Source organism: Heterodontus francisci, chromosome 25 (genome assembly GCF_036365525.1).
Source record: "Heterodontus francisci isolate sHetFra1 chromosome 25, sHetFra1.hap1, whole genome shotgun sequence".
Classification (NCBI taxonomy): Eukaryota; Metazoa; Chordata; class Chondrichthyes; order Heterodontiformes; family Heterodontidae; genus Heterodontus; species Heterodontus francisci.
The window spans coordinates 20,009,214-20,030,865 of record NC_090395.1 but is presented as its reverse complement, the minus strand read 5'-3'; the positions used below and the strand labels follow the sequence as shown (position 1 = coordinate 20,030,865).

Sequence of the window (21,652 nt, the reverse complement as noted above, 5' to 3'; positions counted from 1 at the left end):
AGAGACTTGAGGCCATAATCCAGACTGACACTCCAGTGCAGTACTGAGGGAGTGCTGTACTGTCAGTGGTCTCATGTTTTGGATGTGACACTAAACCAAGATCCTGTCTGCCCTCTCAGGTGGACATAAAAGATCCCACAGCACGATTCGAAAAGCAACAGGGCAGTTATGCCTGGTGTCCTGTCCAATATTTATCCCCGAACCAACATCACTAAACATCTGGTCATTATCGTATTGCAGTTTGTGGGAGTTTGCTGTGTGCAAATTGGCTGCTGTGTTTCTTACATTACAACAGTGACTACACTTGTTCAAAAGTACTTCATTGGTTGAAAAGCGCTTTGGAACATCCTGAAGTTGTGAAAGGTTCTACAGAAATGCAAGGTCTTTCTTTCTTGTGAAGTTCTGAAAATACCAAATAGGTGTTTCCCCGCCCAGAGGCTGTGCAGACAGGCACAATACCTGTGATTGCCAGCAGAGGTCTATGGCATGTTATAAACAAGTGAAGTTACAGGTGGTCAATGGGGAATTTCAACATGGGGAGACTTGAGAGCAGCAGGCTTGAATTTGATACAATAACAAACATTCTGCATGATTGCTTTCTCCAAGACATGAGCAACATACCCTCTGACAACCAGAGATAACCCACACAAAATTAATGATTTCAATATAAACACGATAGTTAAAATAAATCCCCAGGATCGAAGGCAGTTATCGCTGAGTAGTGGGGGAGACAAGGGAGATTTGTGAGATCGTTATGAGGGATTGGCTGCAGATGAAGCCAAGGACGAGAAGATATTGGTCAGGAATTGTCTGACCTGCTTCCAATCCGCTGTTGTAACTTTACACATGAAAACAGGGTTTCAGCAGCATTTCTGGCAATGTTACATCATCAGAACAGGAGCAGCTCTTAGGAAATTGCCCGCCACTGGGTGAGATGGGAACAATAATGGGTTGACTGGGAAATGGGAGCACTGATGAGTAACTGAGTGCTGCCACATTGAGGTCATCTATGAAACTGCGATCACTGACACGACAAGCTGCTTTTTTGATCTGAAAGTGGAAGAGTTAACTGCAGGACAGGCAACCCTAAATCAGGCCCAGAATCTGAACTGAGTGCTGACCACTCGCCACAGACAGATGGAGAGTGAAACATAGGGCAAGGTTCCCTCGGTCACTGGCCCAGTTATCAGTCCACACAGAGATGCATCATCCCAGCCACTGAGGCACAGGGAGACTAGAGAAAGGCAGAAACATTCTGGGAATGTGTTGTGAGAGTTTAAAGAGCTCTTACTGTGACAGCACATGCTGAGGTTCTATACTCACCCAGGTTGCGCAATTCCATGGTGATGTCAAGGTAGTTATGCTCAGCACTCTGATAGAGGGCATCCTGCAGCGCTTTCCTTCGTGCTTTGCTGCTGCGGTTTAGCCCGGCTTTTGGAGTCTGCTGGTTGCTGAGCTCTGCTCCCTCAGCAAGGATGTCCTCCAGGGACATGATGTCACTGTTCAGGGTGTCTGGCTGGGACAGAAGCTTCTGCAGCACATTCCTGAGCAATAATTAAAAAGAGACTGCGTTAACAAAAAAAAAAATGAACAATATAACTGAGAACAACAGCACATTCCAGTCAGTGAAAGAGAACATTGTAAACATCATTGTAAATCATCAGTACCCAGAGGAATTGTTCACAAATACCCTCCCCCTTCAATAAAAGGTTCGTCAGTTACAACACTCTGTCCCACCTTGAGCACAGTATAATACTCTCGCTTGTAACAGTCTCTCTGTCCAACTGCAATCGCAAGAGAAGGCTCTCTGTTAAAAAAAGCTATTACCTACCCCACTCCCAGTATAGGCTCTCTGTTACCCACACTCAGTATAAGGCATGAGGTTGTCCCAATCTCTCACCTGTGTCCGTGGGCAGCAGCCTGACTGAAAGGGTTAGCAATTCCTTGCAGAGATGCAGTGACTCCATTTTTACCAATGGACCCCGCCAGCGGATCGGCTCCTTTCTCCATTAGCACACTGACCAGATCTAGGTGACCTGTGAAAGAGAGGGCGAGAGTGAGAGGAGCACAGGACATTTAGGAGTACTGGAGAGGGGGAAAGCTGCAGCAATAGTGCATATTATGAATAATTATAGAGAAGAGGTCTCCTGTACAGTGTGTTTGATACAGGGAAGGGTATATTATATGCATTGTGTGATTTTTTTTTATTATTCGTTCATGGAATGTGAGCATGGTTAGCTAGGCCAGCATTTATTGCCCATCCCTAATTGCCAAAAAGGTGGTGGTGAACCATCTTCTTGAACCACTGCAGTCATGTGGTGTAGGTACACCCACAGTGCTGTTATGCAGAGAGTTACAGGATTTTGACCCAGCAACATTGACGGAAACGGTGATATATTTCCAAGTCAGGATGGTGTGTGGCTTGAATGGGAACTGGTAAGTGGTGGTGTTCCCATGCGTCTGCTGCTCTTCTTCTATGTGGTAGAGGTCGCGGGTTTGGAAAGTGCTGTCGAAGGATCCTTGGCGAGTTGCTGCGGTGGATCTTGCAGATTGTACACACTGCTGCCACTGTGTGCCGGTGGTGGAGGAAGTGAATGTTTAAGGTGGTGGATGGGGTGTTGATCAAGCGGACTGCTTTGTCCTGGATAATGTTGAGATTCTTGAGTGTTGTTGGAGCTGCACTTATCCAGGCAACTTGTGCCTTGTAGATGGTAGACAGGCTTCGGGAAGTCAGGGTGTTGGTGAGGCCACACTTGGAGTACTGCGTACAGTTTTGGTCCACATATTTAAGGAAGGATATACTAGCATTGGAGGCAGTTCAGAAAAGGTTCACTAGGCTGATTCCTGGGATGAAGGGGTTGTCTTATCAAGAACAGCTAAACAGGTTAGGCCTTTATTCATTGGAGTTTAGAAGAATGAGAGGTGATTTTATTGAAACATATAAGATTCTAAGCGGGTTTGAGAGGGTAGATGTTGAGAATATGTTTTCACTGGTGGGGGAATCTCGAACTAGGGGACATAGTTACAGAATAAGGGGTCACATATTTAAAACTGCGATGCGAAGGAATTTCTTCTCTCAGAGGGTGGTGAATCTCTGGAATTCTCTACCTCAGAGAGTTGTGGAGGCTAGTTCACAAATGTACTTAAGGAGGAGGTAGACAGATTTTTGAAATCTCGGGGAGTCGAGGGTTATGCGGAGCAGGCTCGAAAGAGGAGTTGAGGCCTGGGACAGATCAGCCATGATCTTATTGAATGGCAGGGCAGGCTTGAGGGGCTGAATGGCCTACTCCTGCTCCTATTTGTTATGTTCTTATGTTCGCAAGTCTTCAATACCACAACCACTTTCAGGGCCCATAGCCTTTCCAGTATCCAGTGCCTTCAACTATCTCTTAGTATCACATGGAGTAAATCGAATTGGCTGAAGACTGGCATCTGTGATAGTGAAGACCTCGGGAGGAGGCTGAGATGGATCATCCACTCGGCACTTCTGGCTGAAGATGGTTGCAAATGTTTCAGCCTTATCTTTTGCACTGACATCCTAATTGAGGATGGGGATGTTTGTGGGGCCTCCTCCTCTCGTTCGTTGTTTAATTGTCCACCACTATTTACAATTGGATGTGGCAGGACTGTAGAGCTTTGATCTGATCCATTGATTGGGAGATCATTTAGCTCTGTCTATAGCATCCTACGTCCACTGTTTAGCATGCTTGTAGTCCTTGGGTTGTAGCCTCACCAGGTTGGAAAATCCTTTTTAGGTATGCTTGCTGCTACTCCTGGCATGCTGTCCTGCACACCTGATTGAACAAGGGTTAGTTCGTGATGGTAATGATGGAGTGAGGGATATGTCAGGAAATCAGGTTACAGATTGTGAATGCAATTCTGCTGCTGGTGGCCCACAGTGCCTCATGGATGCCCAGTTTTGAGCTGCTCGATCTGTTCTAAGTCTATTTCATTTAGCGTGGTGGTGCACAACATGATGGAGGGTATCCTCAATGTGAAGACTGGACTTTGTCGCCACAAGGACTTTGCATCAGGTGGATTATTGAGAACAAGATCAAGTAGGTTTTTCCCTTGTGTTAGTTCTCTCACCAGCTGCCGCAGTCCCAGTTTGGCAGATATGTCCTTTGGGGCTTGGTCAGCTCGGTCAGTGGGGATATAGAGAAGGACATCTTATACACTGTGTGACAAGGGAAGGACATCTTATACACTGTGTGACATAGGGAAGGACATCTTATACACTGTGTGACATAGGGTAGGATATCTTAAAAATAGGGTGTGATATCTTGATGTGTTCTTTTTAACAGAAGAAACAACTGTGAGTGATAATAGGTTTAGGTCCAATTTTCATCACTTGCATTGAAAATTTATTATAAAATTTTTAGGTCATCTTTTTCAAAGTCTCTGAACTCTGACCTATTAGTAGGCCAGCAGCTTCAATGTTTATACTGACTACAGCACAAATCAAAAATAAATAGGGTGCCAATCTGATGAATTGCTCCTATCATCACGGAAACAGGTCTTGTCTGATAGGCCAGACATGCTCCCTCTAATCCCTGCCCAACACCCGCCCTCCTCCTAGCTGTTTTGTACCTGCTGCGGCTGCAAGCTGCAGAGGAGTTTCCGACCAGCTTCCTTCACTAACGCAGCCTTCGACATGGGCCCCGGCATCCAACAGCAGCTGTATAGACAGAGACAGAGAATGTCACACAGAAGAGAACAACATAGTCTTGCATTTAATTAAACACCTAGAAATAGTATCTATAGACAGAAACAGGCTTTTCAGCTCAATTGGTCTATGCCTCCTCCCACTCCAATTATTTCTATTCCCACCCTGCCCCTTGTATTCCTCTTCCCACCATGCTCCCGTATCCCTCTATTCCCACCCTGCCTCTTGTATCCCTCTATTCCCACCATGCTCCCGTATCCCTCTATTCCCACCCTGCCTCTTGTAACCCTCTATTCCCACCCTGCCTCTTGTATCCCTCTATTCCCACCCTGCCTCTTATATCCCTCTATTCCCACCCTGCCTCTTGTATCCCTCTATTCCCACCCTGCCCCTTGTATTCCTCTATTCCCACCATGCTCCCATATCCCTCTTTTCCCACCCTGCCTCTTGTATCCCTCTATTCCCACCCTGCCTCCCGTATCCCTCTATTCCCACCCTGCCTTTTGTATTCCTCTATTCCCACCCTGTCTCTTGTATCCCTCTATTCCAACCCTGCCTCTTGTATCCCTCTATTCCAACCCTGCCTCTTGTATCCCTCTATTCCCACCCTGCCTCCCGTAGCCCTCTATTCCCAGCCTGCCCCAGTATCCCTCTATTCCCACCCTGCCTCCCGTAGCCCTCTATTCCCAGCCTGCCCCAGTATCCCTCTATTCCCAGCCTGCCCCAGTATCCCTCTATTCCCACCCTGCCTCCCATAGCCCTCTATTCCCAGCCTGCCCCAGTATCCCTCTATTCCCAGCCTGCCCGTGGATCCCTCTATTCCCACCCTGTCCTGTACCCCTCTATTCCCACCCTGGCCCTCTACCTCTGATGCTACTCTGCCCCTATCCCTCTGGTCCCACCCAGTCCCCACCCATATCCCTTTATTCCCTTCTCCATCTTGCATGCAGTGGTGATCTAACTGGGGTGTTTCAAAACGACAAAGGGATTCAATAGGGCACATACAGAGAAATGTTTGCTCTGTAGGGAAGTGCAAAATAAGGGGCCATAACTTTAAAATTAGAGCCTTGCCATTCAGAAGTGAATTCAGGAAGAACATTTTCACACAAAAGGTTGTGGAAATCTGAAACCCCAAAATGCTGTGGATGCTGGGGTTCAAGTGAAAGTTTCGCGTGAGATTGATAGATTTTTGTTCAATAAGACTTTCTGTGGAGCTAAGGCTGGTCAATGGATTTGAATTAGAGATCAGCCATGATGTAACTGAATGGCAGAACAGGCGAGAGAAGCTGAATAATCCACTCATGTTCCTATGTTTCTCACTTAAATATATCGAATAAATGAGTCACACAGAGGAATATGGAACACATTGCAAATAAAAATGTAGGACTAAAGGGATAAGAGGCTTGTGCGGTTTGGTTGTAACTGCCTGCAGCCCATCTACAGATGCTCAGTTGTGCTACCATGAGGACCCGTGTAAAGCACTGGTTAACAGGAGCCTCCGGCTCTCTGGAGAGTACAGGAACAGTTGGATTTGAAATGTTTCTGTGGTACACATCCCATTCTGGAATCTTCTACAGACAACTTTCCCCAACCCTGGAGGAGCCACAGCTCCATCCGTGCCACAGCCTGTCAGGATTATACGTTAGAGGACATACATGGGACAGTTGGCCTTCTCTACCCTTATCCATTCCCACACACTGACAGGCACGGTCACTATAGTCTCAACTGAGAAAGGAAAGAAATAATTTGCAATTCTACAATACCATTCATAACATCTGGACACCCAAAAGTGCTTTACAGCCAATTTTCTGAAGTGTGGTCACTGTTGCAATGTAGGAAATATCCACCACAGCGCAATTGGCCAAGTGGCCGCATTCTCTGTTGTACTATTCTATGATTCTATAAATGTGGCAGCCATTCTGTACACAGCCAGGTCCTAAAATATTATAATGACCAGATAATCTGTTTTAGTGATGTTGGCTGAAGCATAAATATTGGCTGGGAAACTTTTTTTTATTTGTTCATGGGATGTGGGCATCACTGGTTAGGCCAGCATTTTATGCCCATCCCTAATTGCCCCTGAGAAGGTGGTGGTGAGCTGCCCTCTTTAACGCTGCAGTCTATCTGGTGTAGGTACACCCACAGTGCTGTTAGGAAGGGAGTTCCAGGTTTTTGACCCAGCGACAGTGAAGGAACAGCAATATAGTTCAAAGTCAGGATGGTGTGTGACTTGGAGGGGAACTTGCAGATGGTGGTGTTCCCATGCATCTGCTGCCCTTGTCCTTCTAGGTGGTAGTGGTCGCGGGTTTGGAAGGAGCCTTAGCGAGTTACTGCCATGCATCTTGCATATGGTTCACACTGCTGCCACTGTGTGTCGGTGATGGAGTGAGTGAATGTTTGTGGATGGGGTGCAGATCAAGCAGGCTGCTTTGTCCTGAATGGTGTTGAGCTTCTCGAGTGTTTTTGGAGCTGCACCCATCCAGGCAAGTGGAGAGTATTCCATCACACTCCTGACTTGTGCCTTGTAGATTGTGGAGTCAAGGGGTGAGTTACTTGCCACAGAACCCCCAGCCCCTGGCCTGCTCTTGCAGCCACAGTATTTTTATGGCTGGTCTAGTTAAGTTTCTGGTCAATGGTAAGCCTCAGGATCTTGATGGTGGATGATTCAGCCATGGTAATGCTGTTGAATGTCAAGGGAAGGTGCTTAGATTCTCTTTTTGAGATGGTCATTGTCTGGCACTTGTGTGGTGCAAATGTTACTTGCCACTTATCAGCCCAAGCCTGAATGCTGTCTAGGTCTTGTTGCATGCGGGCATGGACTACTCCAGTATCTGAGGAGTTATGAATGGTACTGAACACTGTGCAATCATCAGTGATCATCCCCACATCTAGGTCATTGATGAAGCAGCTGAAGATGGTTAGGCCCAAGACTGGACAGAACTCCCCTGCTCTTCTTTAAAAGAGTGCCATGGAATCTTTTACATCCACCTGAAAGAGGAGACAGGGCCTTGGTTTAATTTCTCATCCGACAGGTGGCATCATGACAGTGTGGCACTCCCTCAGTACTGCACTGGAGTGTTGGCCTCAATTATGAGCTCAAGGCTCTACAGACATGGACCCACAAACCTGTGACTCAGATGAGAGTGTTACCCATTGAGACACAGCTAACAGCACGGTGACAATGGAGAGAAGGGATATGGTATGAGAATGGATGCAGTAGATCCACTGAGAGTGACAGGCTTGCATGGCCTAACACCTTTGACCGATAACTAAAAACCCTGCTCCTGAGGTAGATCAAAGTCTCCCAAACAGTGACAGGGTCCTGACTGCGTGGTGTCATGCTTCACCAATCCAGGGGAAGTGGGAAGAATTCAACATTCACTCGACTAAACGTATAACATTGACCAACTCCCATACCTGTGCGACAGGCAGATGACCAAATGCAACAGCGAAAGTGAGGGCGGTCCAATGTCGAGTCTCAGCATGAACGGACATGCACTTCTGGGAATTACTTGGTACCTGCAAATCAAGCACAACACCTCAGGAGTTTTGCTAACTTAGCATGTCAGCCCTAAAATTAATCAATACATCACACTGTGTCAAGCTCCATATGTTACAGGAATACCCCACACTCTGTCATGCTACGTGTGTTACAGGAAAACCCCTCTCTGTGTCAGAGTCCGTGTATTACAGGAATACCCGACACTGTGCCAGCGTGCGTGTGTTACAAGTACGCCCCGTGGATTACTCTCATGGAATGCGGTGATATATTTTGAAGCACTTTCATGTGCTGGCTGTCTGTCAGTAATCAATGTCTTACCTGAGTGTCAATGTCTGCTCCAGAAGTCAGCAGGATCTGGACCATAGCCTCATCCCCACTGCTAGCTGCGTACATCAGCGGAGTCAGCCCCTGAGCAGAAGAAATAGCATCAAATTGCCACACATAAGTAATCAGCTCTGGGATGAAGTGGTCCCTGTGAGACCATGGGTCCCACAAAGAAAGGAAAAGATTAGAGGTCACCATCACACATTGAGTGAGATGTGGAGACTGAGTGGTTATTTAGCACGGCCCTCTAAGTTTTTATGAGGGGTGTTTTGCCCCATATATCACTGCGGTAAGATGATTAACGTAACCCAACAAACAATGCTTGTTCCTATGAGGCATGGATTTGTGCTGAAACTTATTATTGTATAATCCACACACCAGAAGAGGACAGAACCAATGGTTTCCCACCACAAGGCATCAACTCCTCTCAGCTTCCTGTGTCTTGGACAGACTTTTCATTTCACTTTCCTGTCACATGGATAGCCAACCTCCTTCCCCTTCTCACCTTCTTGCTTAATATTGGTTTTGCAATTGAGCAAACTCGAGTTTCTATTGCACCAGTAAACTCATGCCCAGAGTTGGCTGTACAACTACACACCACAGTAGAAGTCAAGGTGGCTGAAGAAACATCTATGTATTCTAACACTTGGACAGTCGAGAGGATGTCAGTCGACAGCTGCTAATGCTTCAAGATGTAATTTAGGAAAATGCAGTGTCAATTGGATCAATGACATGCTGAAACATCTTTAGTTTCAACAGACACCTTCCAGAATACATCACCAGAGTATGTTCTGTCTGTAGGAAAGTACATGGAAACATGTGGAGCATGCCATTTGCAAGGAATTAAACACAATCTATGGTCATCAGCTCATCCTGATAAAAGATCTCTACAACCAGGGGAGGATAGACCTTGACTAATGATAATTAGATGTACAGAGACCTCCAGTGTACTGTATGATAACCAATCTCTCCTCCCTTCCATCCTGTGTGTTGACTGAGCCTCCTGTCCATCTCGCCTGTTGGATTTATATAGGATTTTGTCATATTTTTCTATTGCCTTATATGGAGATGTTATATGATCTTGTCATATTTCCCTATTCTTTACCTCTAATACAAGATTGAGGACAAGGAAACACTGAAAATGTTCGGTTAATACTTGTTATCAAATCTAGCCATTGATATAATAGAACACAACCTGGATTCAAATGAACACCTGAAATATCATTTCACTGTATTACTTAATATTATTTAATCTAAGTCTATGCAAACTCAGTTAGACACAATTTTAATTGAAGTTAACTACAGTCTGTCAGTAATTAAACAGTTGCCTGCATACTCAACGCTTGGAACATTCAGTTGGGTTCAGATGTTGTCTCGTGTCCTCCCAAGGTGCTTTGTGCCCCTTTTATCATAATTTCATTGCCCATATATGGTCAGATTTGTGAATTTACAATTCACTTAAGTCACTGAGTGTTTAGCTTATGACTCTTAGGTCAAACAACCATAAATGCCTTATCTTTAATAACATCCTTTTCCATTGTTATCTCAACAACCTTTGCTTTCTATCTTTGCTATTCCCAAATTATGAGATCACTCAGGAAGGAGTGGCATTGTGATCCAAGATAATATTTGCAAGCACACAGTTTAAACTATTTCTGATCTACCAATGTGGTTTAACCACAATCTAACATTAGCTGTCTGCCTCCATTGCATATTAAAAACAATGTAGAAACATATCTTTATTCCTGTGTCACCTCTCCCCTACCTGCTCACTGAAAGTGTTGATTCCCTCTGGTCCCAGCAATGCAGCAGCTGCATTCACCAAATCAGTGCGGCCGGAGTTCAACATCTGAAAGCCCAGGTTCCGCCTCAGCTTCTGCTCTGCCTGCTTGGCATCCAGTCCCCGGGATGTGCACAAAGTGCTGTTAATCCTGTCCGGGTAAAACAGGAAGAGGAGGAATTCATTTTGTTATATTAACACCTGATAAGAAAATCTGTGTTCAACTGACCATCCTCCTTTCACCTGTAGCTTTGAACCTTCAATTGGGTTAAAATTCCACAAGATCTATGTAACCCTACTATTGCAATGTCCCACCAGACAGTACTTCATATGTCAACCATGGCTCGGTTTATAGCACTCTCACCTCGAGTCCAGAGACTTGAGCAAATAATCCAGGCCAACACTCAAGTTCAGTACTGAGGGAGCATTGCACTATCAGAGATGCCATATTTCAGATCAGACCTTAAACTGAAGGCCTGTCTTCCCTCTCAGGTAGACGTAAAAGATCCCAAGGCACTATTCGAAGAAGAGCACAGGAGTTCTCCCCAGTGTCCTGGGCAACATTTATCCTTCAATCAACACCATTAAAAGTAGATTCCTAATCATTCATCTCATTGCTGTAATGGGACCTTGCTATGCACAAAATTGGCTACTACTTTCCATTACAACAGTGACTACATTTCAGAAAAAACTTCATTAGCCCTGATGAGCTTTGGGATTCCTGGAGGTCATGAAAGGCACTTTATAAATGCCAGATGCCCATGTACAATATGGTTCCTCATGGACCAAGGATTAATGTTCAGATTTTCACTAAAAGTGGACATTCATTGCATGGCAACAAGACTGTTGCTCCAGCGGGTGAGTTGGGGATCAGGGGAGTAGAATCATGATGAATAAAATGGATTTCCACTATGCTAAGGATCAGTATCAGTAGGGTGCCAAGGATTGTAACCATTCTACCTGCATGCTTAACATAGGAACAGGAGTGGGCCATTTAGCCTCTCAAGTCTACTCTGCCATACAAATAGATAGCGGCTTATCTACTTCTCAACCCATTTACACACCTTAGCTCCAAACCTCAAATTAACACTCCTCAGAGACCCCTCAAAGGCAGAGAAACAGACATTAGTCTTTGTGGAGACTGAGCGAGTGAAGTTTACTAACCTGAGTTGTCGGGGTTCACAGTCTACACCTGGAAGCAGAAGCCTAGCAGCCTGTCGAAGGTCACTGCTATCCACTGTCAGACTATGTCTGTGTTCTGCCTGTGCGATGCATACCCTGATCCACTCAACCACTGGCGGTAGAATCATGTACGGCCTGGGGAGTTGGTGTTTGAGGAGGGATGGGGGGTGGGGAGGAAATGCACACAAAGACAAACAAGAGTTATGAGAATAAAAGAGTTATGAGAACCTGGATACACAATTGATTTGGACTCCTCCTCGCTTCAGAAGCCATTAACCACTGGGTCACCACCCTCTTATTATAACATGATAGGAGCGCATCCTCAAACATGCATATTGTGCGTTTACATGTGTACATGCATGTGCACTGGCTCCAGGTCTGCACAATACATTTAGAGGAGGAACCATGAAGGTTTTAGGAAAAGAATTCTGTTTAAACCCACTTAAGTTATTTCCGTAAATTATAAAAGTGAAAATCACCATCTGACAGGACCAAGTTCAGGTAATCTCTGCCCACTGACAATACCCCTCCATGTAACACTCGACCTCTCAAAGACTCAGTCCCAACAAAAAATTGCTAAAACCTTTGCCTTTTTGGTCTATCTCTGAATCCAATTACAGTTCACACCGAAAGACCATAGGTGGGTTTTCCCCTCTCCTCCTCATATGAAAGCTGGGAAATTTGTAAGCTGACTGTACAGTTTGAACCCACACGGTTCAAGCTGCATGAGTTCAGTTAACGATCATTGCTCCTGTTAACATGAACCAAGTCAGTGGTTACTTTATGCTGCAACTACCCAACATCAGGGACTTTTCACTTCTTGCAGTCATCGTCATTCAATAAACCTCAGCAAGTATTTGAATTATTATATTGCTAGATGAGGTTTTAACAGCAACAGATGGGTTCAAATGATACTGCCTAATCTAGGCTGAAGCTTACAAACTTTGCAAACCAAGCATCATATCCTCTTTCCAGTGAGGCACAGCTCGTTGTCATCGAGAAAATAATACAGCAACCTACAGAAACAGCAAGCTGCTTAATGTCAACCTTTGTTTGTTGGTAGCACTCTCAGCCCACGGCCTGTGAATGGGTCTAGGGCTGACAGCAGAGACCAGGCCTGGGCCAGTGTTGGGTTTGCATCATGGTTGAAGAGCTTGGATTTCTGCCTGCTGCTCTCAGGACTCTGATGTGAGGGAGCAGCAGATTTTACAACCCTCTTGTTTCTTGACGTGATTCAAGATCCTCTAAAGCATGCAAAACTGGAAGTGTTTAAATTACAAAAAGCCCTGTGGAATATTTGCTGTTTTCCCTGAGTGAATTGACTCAGTAAATTGTAGAACAAAATCAGTTTGGGTATTTTTGGGAAGTCCAAATTCCAGTTCTCTCACCTCTCACTGCCTAGTTTTACTCTTGGAGGCTCATTGTTTGGATTCTCCCACTCCAGATGCGGGCAGTGCATGTAGTAATAGAGACCATGCAGAGCCTCCGACTCCCAGGAGTATGGACCCTTTCTGAAATGCAGCTGAAATCCGTTCCTTTGGTATCTTGCACCAAACTGCTGGAAATAATACATTGCTTGAGAGACCAGGTCGCCTGTGGAATAGATGAAGGACAGTTAGAACAAATTGCCCTTGACGTTCAATGGTATCGCCATACCTGCATCCCCCACATTCAACATCCTCGGGTGCGGGGTGGGGTGGGGGGGGGGCAGGTGTTGTTGCCATTGAACAGAAACTTAACTGGAACAGCCATACAAATGCTGAAGCTACTACAGCAGGTCAGAGACTGGGTGTACCATGGTGAGTGACTCATTTCCTGACTCCACAAAGCCTTTCCAGCACCTGCAAGACACAAGTCAGGAGTGTGATGGAATACTCTCCACTTGCCTGGATGAGTGCAGCTCAATGCTCAGGAAGCTCGACACCATACAGGACAAAACAGGTTGAGTGATTGGCACCCCATCTACAACCTTAAACATTCATTCCCTCCACCACCAACACAACGTGGCCTCAGTGTGTTCTATCCACAAGATACAGTACAGCAACATGCCAAGGCTTCTTCGACAGCAGCTCCCAAACACATGGCCTCTACTGCCTAGAAGAACAAGGGCAGCAGGTGCATGGGAACACCACCACCTGCAAGTTCCTCTCCAAGTCACACACCATCCTGACTTGGAACTGTATCACTGTTCCTTCACTGTCGCTGGTTAAAATCCTGGAACTCCCTCCCTAACAGCACTGTTGGTGTCCCTTCAGCATGTGGACTGCAGCGGTTCAAGAAGGTGGCTTAGCACCACATTCTCAAGAGTAATTATGAATAAGCAATAAATGTTGGCTTTGCCCGAGAATGAATGAATTGAAACAAAACACCGCATCAAGCTGGAAGCGAGTCTGAAGTATCAGCTGCAATTAGAATCAATGGTGCCGCCCAGGGACACATAGACAACTCTGTGATCAAAGCCACTAGCTCCAGGACTGGGCTAGCTATTCAAAAGGGAGGAAACTAACAAATAAACTGTACAAAAACTAACTTGCCTTGGCTTTACATTCTCATTGCATATAAGTCATTATATATTATACGGCAGCACAGTGGAACAGTGGTTGGCAGCACAGTGGCACAGTGGTTAGCACCACAGCCTCACAGCTCCAGCAACCCGGGTTTGATTCTGGGTACTGCCTGTGTGGACTTTGCAAGTTCTCCCTGTGGCTGCGTGGGTTTCTGCCGGGTGCTCCAGTTTCCTCCCACAGCCAAAAAGACTTGCTGGTTGATAGATAAATTGGCCATTGTAAATTGCCCCTAGTGTAGGTAGGGGTAGGGGAATTGAGGGCATGTGGTAGGAATATGGGATTAATGTAGGATTAGTATAAATGGGTGGTTGATGGCCAGCACAGACTTAGTGGGCCAAAGGGCCTGTTTCAGTGCTGTATCTCTAATAAAAAATACAAAGAATTTTCTAAAAATTACAGAACAAGTCATTCAGCTCAATCAATCCACATTGGTTGTTGTCCTCCACATGAGCAATATCCTAACCCATCTGCCCTTATCCAAGATCATTTTATCCGCTTTTGATTCAACCATCTGTCTTAACTATTGATACGATCTCTGCTTTAATCTCTAACTCCAGTTGTGCATTCCACAGCCTCATAACTACATGTAAAACAAGTCTTTCCTACTCTCTATCCTCAATGTCAAACGTAATCTGATATCTATGTCCCTTGTTTTAGACTTCTCAATCAGTTGAAACATTCTACAGTCTATTACAGCCTCATCCCTTCATAATTTTAAACATGTCTATAAAATCATCCTGTCATCTCCTGTTCTAATGAAAACAGCCCCAATTTTTCAAGTCTTTCCTCAATTCTTTATGCACTCATACCAGGCAGAAATACATGTACTCCAGTGCATTTACATACATGCCAGTGCATGTATATATTATGTCATGCATATATACCCCAATAAATAAACATGTATCCCAATCCATATATATCCCAGTTAATATAAAATACTCTCCCATTCATACGCACTGAGCTATGAGAAAGGGTGAGAATTGTGTGTTACTAACTGAGTTCAGCAATGGTGCCCACACAGGTTGCCAGCATAGCCTGCTCCAGGTTCCTAAGGTCTGAGTGATTGTACAGCTGCCGGTGAATTGATCCTACACTTTGATAGCGCTCTGTGTACAGGCTGAGGTAGTTCGGAAGGCAAGGCACACCTGAGAATGCAAGAAATACAAACAGCATTCAATTAATAGTGAGCTAAGAAAACACGATGAAGGGCAAAATCCAAAATATTATACAATCCACACAAAACCTTGCCCCAACTACCCAAACAGAAGTTGCACACAGCAGGATTCCACACACACCAAGTGAGATAAATGACCCGTTAATCTTTTTAGAGAGATTGCTTGGCTCTTCTTTGGAAAAGCAGGGTGAGATCTTTCAAATCCACCTGAGAGGGCAGGCAGAGCCTCAGGTTAATGTCTCAGCTGAAAGATGGCACATCTGACAGTGAAGCACTTCCTCAGCACTGCATTGGAGTGTCAGAGGATCATAGGAAATAGGAGCAAGAGTAGGCCATTTGGCCCGTCGCTCCTGCTCCAGCATTCAAACAGATAATGGTTGATCATCTACTTCTACGCCATTTTTCCCCACTATCCCCATATCTCTTGATGTCATTAGTATTCAGAAATCTATCGATTTCTGTCTTGAACATACTCAATGATTGAGCTTCCATAGCCCCCTGGGGTAGAGAATTCCACAGATTCTCCACGCTCTGAGTAAAGAAAGTCCTCCTCATCTCAGCCTTAAATGGCCTGCCCTTATTCTGAGACTGTGTCCCCTGGTTCTAGACTCACCAGCCAGGGGAAACATCCTATCTACATCCACCCTGTCACACCCTGTAAGAATTTTGTAAGTTTCAATGAGATCACCTCTCATTCTTCGAAACTCTAGAGAATACAGGCCCAATTTCTGCAATCTTTCCTCATAAAACAATCCCGCCATCCCAGGGATTAGTCTGGTGAACCACCGTTGCACAGCTCTATGGTAAGTATATCCATCCTTAGATAAGGAGACCAAAACTGTACACAATACTCCAGGTGTGGTCTCACCAATGCCTTATACAATTGAAGCAATACATCTTTATTCCTGCACTCAAATCCCCTTGCAATGAAGGCCAACATGCCATTTGCCTTCTTAATTGCTTACGGCACACTGACTTTTAGTGACTCATGAACAAGGACACTCAAGTTTCTTTAGATATCAACACTTCCCAACCTCTCACCATTGTCAACCTAGATAATGTGCTCATGTCTCTGGAGTAGAACTTGAACCCACAACCTTCTGACTGAGGTGAGAGTGCTACCAGCTGAGCCACTGCTGACACCACCTGATTCAAAAATGGAGTCACAAGGGTTTGGTTGAATCTCAGTTCAGGAACTGTCAGTATGGTCTGGAGCCTCTCCAACAGTCTCCCCGAGACTCGCTGTCTATCTAATGACATATCTGAGAAAAAGTTTGGCAGCACTCTCCAATCCTGGTTCCTCATGTTATTAACTCCTTCCTTTCTGGATTAATTATCACCGAAATGTTTCCAAGTGAACTTCCCCTCCAGAGTTTAACCTCTGTCAGTAATAATTAAGGAGTCAAAATGAATGCTGAAGGTCCTCCTGATGTTGACCACCTCAAGTTGTCTAATCAGATGGTAGCTTTTCATTCAATCGTACAGGTAAACAGAAACTGATGAAGTACAGCACCTCAGCCCCAGTCAGGAACCGGTCAGACCTTCAGCCTGTAATACTGTCAGACATGGTTCAGTTGGTAGAACCCCTACTTCAAAATCAAGTCATGGGATTAAGCCTCACTCCAGAGACCTGGGCACATAAACCAGGTTGAATTTCCAATGCAGTACTGAGCAAGTACTACACTGCTGGAGGTTCTATCTTTTGGAGGTGCCATTAAACCAAGGCCTCATTTGCCCTCTCAGGTGGGAGTGCAAGATCCCACAAACTATGTCAAAGAAGAATAGGGGAATTCTCCCTGGTATTGTGGCCAATAGTCATCCCTCAATTAACAACAATAAACCAGATTATCTCATTGCTATTAATGGGACAATGCTGTGATGCATTTCCTACATTACAATCGTGACTATACTTCAAAGGAACTTCACTGGAACATCCTGAAGTTGTGAAAGATTTTATAAAACTGCAAATTTGTTCTTTCTTTCAGCACATGACCCATCTCCACACCCACCCTGCCATTCAGAAGTGAATATTTCAGAATAGGCCGAGGCAGAATGCCTCGCCTTCAGTTCCCCATTTAAATCTGCACCGATATGAACAATAGCTTTCTGTCTCAATGGCCGTCTGCGACTTTAACCTGTAGCCCAGCTACCTCTTTAACCCTGTTTCCTCAAACTCTATTCTGACATGCACGGAATGAGGCACACTGATCCAGGGCAATCATGCTGATCTCAATTTCAATGAGAGATTTGTTGTCCTCTGCCTTGAGAGTCGCACTTACATTTATCCACACACTATAGGAATGATATTCAGGCTATAGCGAGGGTACAATGCAGAATCACTAGGATGCCACCTGGTATCAGGCAACACAATTACAAAAGTTTGAAAAATTGGGTCTTTCCCTTTGTTACAACACCACATATTATGATATGTTACAGGTTTTTAAAACAATGAAAAGATGGGACATGGTTGATGGAAGCAGAATGTTTCCAGTAGTTAAGGAGTCTAGAACATGGAGCCATAATAAAGCTAAAATGGAAAAGATTTAGAACTGGGAGCAGGAGAAAACTCTTCATGCAGAGAGCTGTGAGACTCACTTCTAAGGTTAGTGATTGAGGCAGAAACAATGTTAACATTGAGATTAGTTGAGATTGATGGATGAATGAAAAAGGGATGAACGGAAACAGGAACAAAGCGAGTAAATGTGATTAAGACTACTTGCTTGTAGAGGGGAAACAGATACAGACTGGTTGGGCCGATGCCTATTTGTGTGGTGTGACGGTATTTCTATGTCATTGCACCCCATATGGTACAGACCCTGAGTCTCTTAATGCCCAACGAGCAGTCTGTGTTTAAATCCCTGACCATAGCGATGTTTTCCAGATCAGATTTTTCTTTTAAGCTTCAATTTTATTTCCAACACTATTTTGTGAAAAAGCCTAAAGTGACTGAACTTCTCTTTTCCCTGTCTGTCTAAATCCATTGTACTCACTGCTGATCACTGACTCTGAGCCGAAATGTCGAAACAGAATCCCAAAATCCCAGGAACACATTAGGACAGGATACACCAGATAGAGTGCTGTCCACAATCTCCCATTAGGACAGTATACACCAGACAGAGTGTTGTCCACAATCTCCCATTAGGAAAATATACACCAGATAGAGTGCAAATCACAATCTCCCATTAGGACAGTATACACCAGATAGAGTGCTGTCCACAATCTCCCATTAGGACAGTATACACCAGATAGAGTGCTGTCCACAATCTCCCATTAGGACAGTATACACCAGATAGAGTGCTGTCCACAATCTCCCATGAGGACAGTATACACCAGATAGAGTGCAAATCACAATCTCCCATTAGGACAGTATACACCAGATAGAGTGCTAATCACAATCTCCCAAAAGGACAGTATACACCAGATAGCGTGCTGTCCGCAATCTCCCATTAGGACAGGAGACACCAGAAAGAGTGCTGTCCACAATCTCCCATTAGGACAGTATACACCAGACAGATTGCTGTCCACAATCTCCCATTAGGACAGAATACACTAGAAAAGAGTGCCGTCCACAATCTCCCATTAGGACAGTACACACCAGATAGAGTGCTCTCCACAATCTCCCATTAGGACAGTATACACCAGATAGAGTGCAAATCACAATTCCCATTAGGACAGTATACACCAGATAGTGTGCTGTCCACAATCTCCCATGAGGACAGTATACACCAGATAGCGTGCTGTCCACAATCTCCCATTAGGACAGAAGACACCAGATAGAGTGCTGTCCACAATCCCCCATTAGGACAGTATACACCAGATAGAGTGCTGTCCACAATCTCCCATTAGGACAGGATACACCAGATAGAGTGCTGTCCACAATCTCCCATTAGGACAGTATACACCAGATAGTGTGCTGTCCGCAATCTCCCATTAGGACAGTATACACCAGATAAGTGCAAATCACAATCTCCCATTAGGACAGTATACACCAGATCGAGTGCTCTCCACAATCTCCCATTAGGACAATATACACCAGATAGTGTGCTGTCCACAATCTCCCATGAGGACAGTATACACCAGATAGCGTGCTGTCCACAATCTCCCATTAGGACAGAAGACACCAGATAGAGTGCTGTCCACAATCCCCCATTAGGACAGTATACACCAGATAGAGTGCTGTCCACAATCTCCCATTAGGACAGGATACACCAGATAGAGTGCTGTCCACAATCTCCCATTAGGACAGTATACACCAGATAGTGTGCTGTCCGCAATCTCCCATTAGGACAGTATACACCAGATAAGTGCAAATCACAATCTCCCATTAGGACAGTATACACCAGATCGAGTGCTCTCCACAATCTCCCATTAGGACAATATACACCAGATAGAGTGCTGTCCACAATCTCCCATTAGGACAGTATACACCAGATAGAGTGCGGTCCACAATCTCCGATTAGGACCGTATACACCAGATAGAGTGCAAATCACAATCTCCCATTAGGACAGTATACACCAGATAGAGTGCAAATCACAATCTCCCATTAGGACAGTATACACCAGATAGAGTGCTAATCACAATCTCCCATTAGGACAGTATACACCAGATAGCGTGCTATCCGCAATCTCCCATTAGGACAGTATACACCAGATAGAGTGCTGTCTGCAATCTCCCATTAGGACAGTAAACACCAGATAGAGTGCTGTCCACAATCTCCCATTAGGATAGTATACACCAGACAGAGTGCTGTCCACAATCTGCCATTAGGACAGTATACACCAGACAGAGTGCCGTTCACAATCTCCCATTAGGACAGTATACACCAGACAGAGAGCTGTCCACAATCTCCCATTAGGACAGTATACACCAAATAGAGTGCTGTCCACAACCTCCCATTAGGACAATATACGCCAGATAGAGTGCTGTCTGCAATCTCCCATTAGGACAGTATACATCAGATAATAAAGGCATGCAGCATTGCCGACAGTGCGCTGCAGATGCTCTCCGAGCCATCTCCCGCGGGCGCTTTGAAGTTGCGGCCGGGGGGGCCGTTCGTGGATTTTTTGGGTGTTCGGGGCACCTTTTCACAGGACTTCTCTCGGGTCCCGCAGCTCCTTCTTCACCTCAATGGACTTACCGCATGCCGTGGCTGCAGACACTCTGGACTGTGAAGACAGCAGGATCGGAGATTAAAGTATCGGCAGCTGTTCTCGTCAGTTTCATCCGGATCAATTTCATTGAGAAAACAAAGAGCAGGTGTGGCTGGGGGAGGGCAGTGGGCCCAGGTAACATACACTAAACTAACTGTTAACTTTTAGATAGGGCTAAAATGAACTGATTTAAAGAGCCAGGGGAATTTAAACAGTTTAAGAGGGCAGATTGGGGGAGAAAACGTTAGGGATGGGAGCAGATGGCCATGGATAGAGTTGAACAGCAAGGGAGCTTCCTAGGGAGCTTCCAGCCCAGGAGCCATCTTGAAATGGGGGCATCGCTTAACATCTCACACTGAAGAATGCCTGCAGAGTCTCATCGACAGGTTTGCGTCTGCCTGCAATGAATTTGGCCTAACCATCAGCCTCAAGAAAATGAACATCATGGGGCAGGATGTCAGAAATGCTCCATCCATCAATATTGGCGACCACGCTCTGGAAGTGGTTCAAGAGTTCACCTACCTAGGCTCAACTATCACCAGTAACCTGTCTCTAGATGCAGAAATCAACAAGCGTATGGGTAAGGCTTCCACTGCTATGTTCAGACTGGCCAAGAGAGTGTGGGAAAATGGCGCACTGACACGGAACACAAAAGTCCGAGTGTATCAGGCCTGTGTCCTCAGTACCTTGCTCTACGGCAGCGAGGCCTGGACAACGTATGCCAGCCAAGAGCGACGTCTCAATTCATTCCATCTTCGCTGCCTTCGGAGAATACTTGGCATCAGGTGGCAGGACTATATCTCCAACACAGAAGTCCTTGAAGCGGCCAACATCCCCAGCTTATACACACTACTGAGTCAGCGGCGCTTGAGATGGCTTGGCCATGTGAGCCGCATGGAAGATGGCAGGATCCCCAAAGACACATTGTACAGCGAGCTCGCCACTGGTATCAGACCCACCGGCCGTCCATGTCTCCGTTATAAAGACGTCTGCAAACGCGACATGAAATCGTGTGACATTGATCACAAGTCGTGGGAGTCAGTTGCCAGCATTCGCCAGAGCTGGCGGGCAGCCATAAAGACAGGGCTAAATTGTGGCGAGTCGAAGAGACTTAGTAGTTGGCAGGAAAAAAGACAGAGGCGCAAGGGGAGAGCCAACTGTCCAACAGCCCCAACAAACAAATTTCTCTGCAGCACCTGTGGAAGAGCCTGTTACTCCAGAATTGGCCTTTATAGCCACTCCAGGCGCTGCTTCACAAACCACTGACCACCTCCAGGCGCGTATCCATTGTCTCTCGAGATAAGGA

At 45.4% G+C, this 21,652-nt stretch overlaps 1 protein-coding gene across 1 annotated transcript in view; it reads right to left on the bottom strand.

Moving 5' to 3' along the window:
* LOC137383777 (ankyrin repeat and BTB/POZ domain-containing protein 2-like) overlaps window positions 1–21,652 on the bottom strand; it is a 72,704-nt gene that overhangs the window by 15,045 nt on the left and 36,007 nt on the right. The window contains exons 2-10 of the mRNA XM_068056960.1: window positions 15,017–15,166; window positions 12,843–13,047; window positions 11,437–11,589; window positions 10,258–10,423; window positions 8,487–8,576; window positions 8,084–8,185; window positions 4,591–4,678; window positions 1,901–2,036; window positions 1,324–1,544 (exon numbers count right to left, since the gene is read on the bottom strand). Of these exons, the coding sequence (XP_067913061.1) occupies window positions 1,324–1,544; window positions 1,901–2,036; window positions 4,591–4,678; window positions 8,084–8,185; window positions 8,487–8,576; window positions 10,258–10,423; window positions 11,437–11,589; window positions 12,843–13,047; window positions 15,017–15,166 (1,311 nt within the window). The remainder of the gene's footprint in view (window positions 1–1,323; window positions 1,545–1,900; window positions 2,037–4,590; window positions 4,679–8,083; window positions 8,186–8,486; window positions 8,577–10,257; window positions 10,424–11,436; window positions 11,590–12,842; window positions 13,048–15,016; window positions 15,167–21,652) is intronic.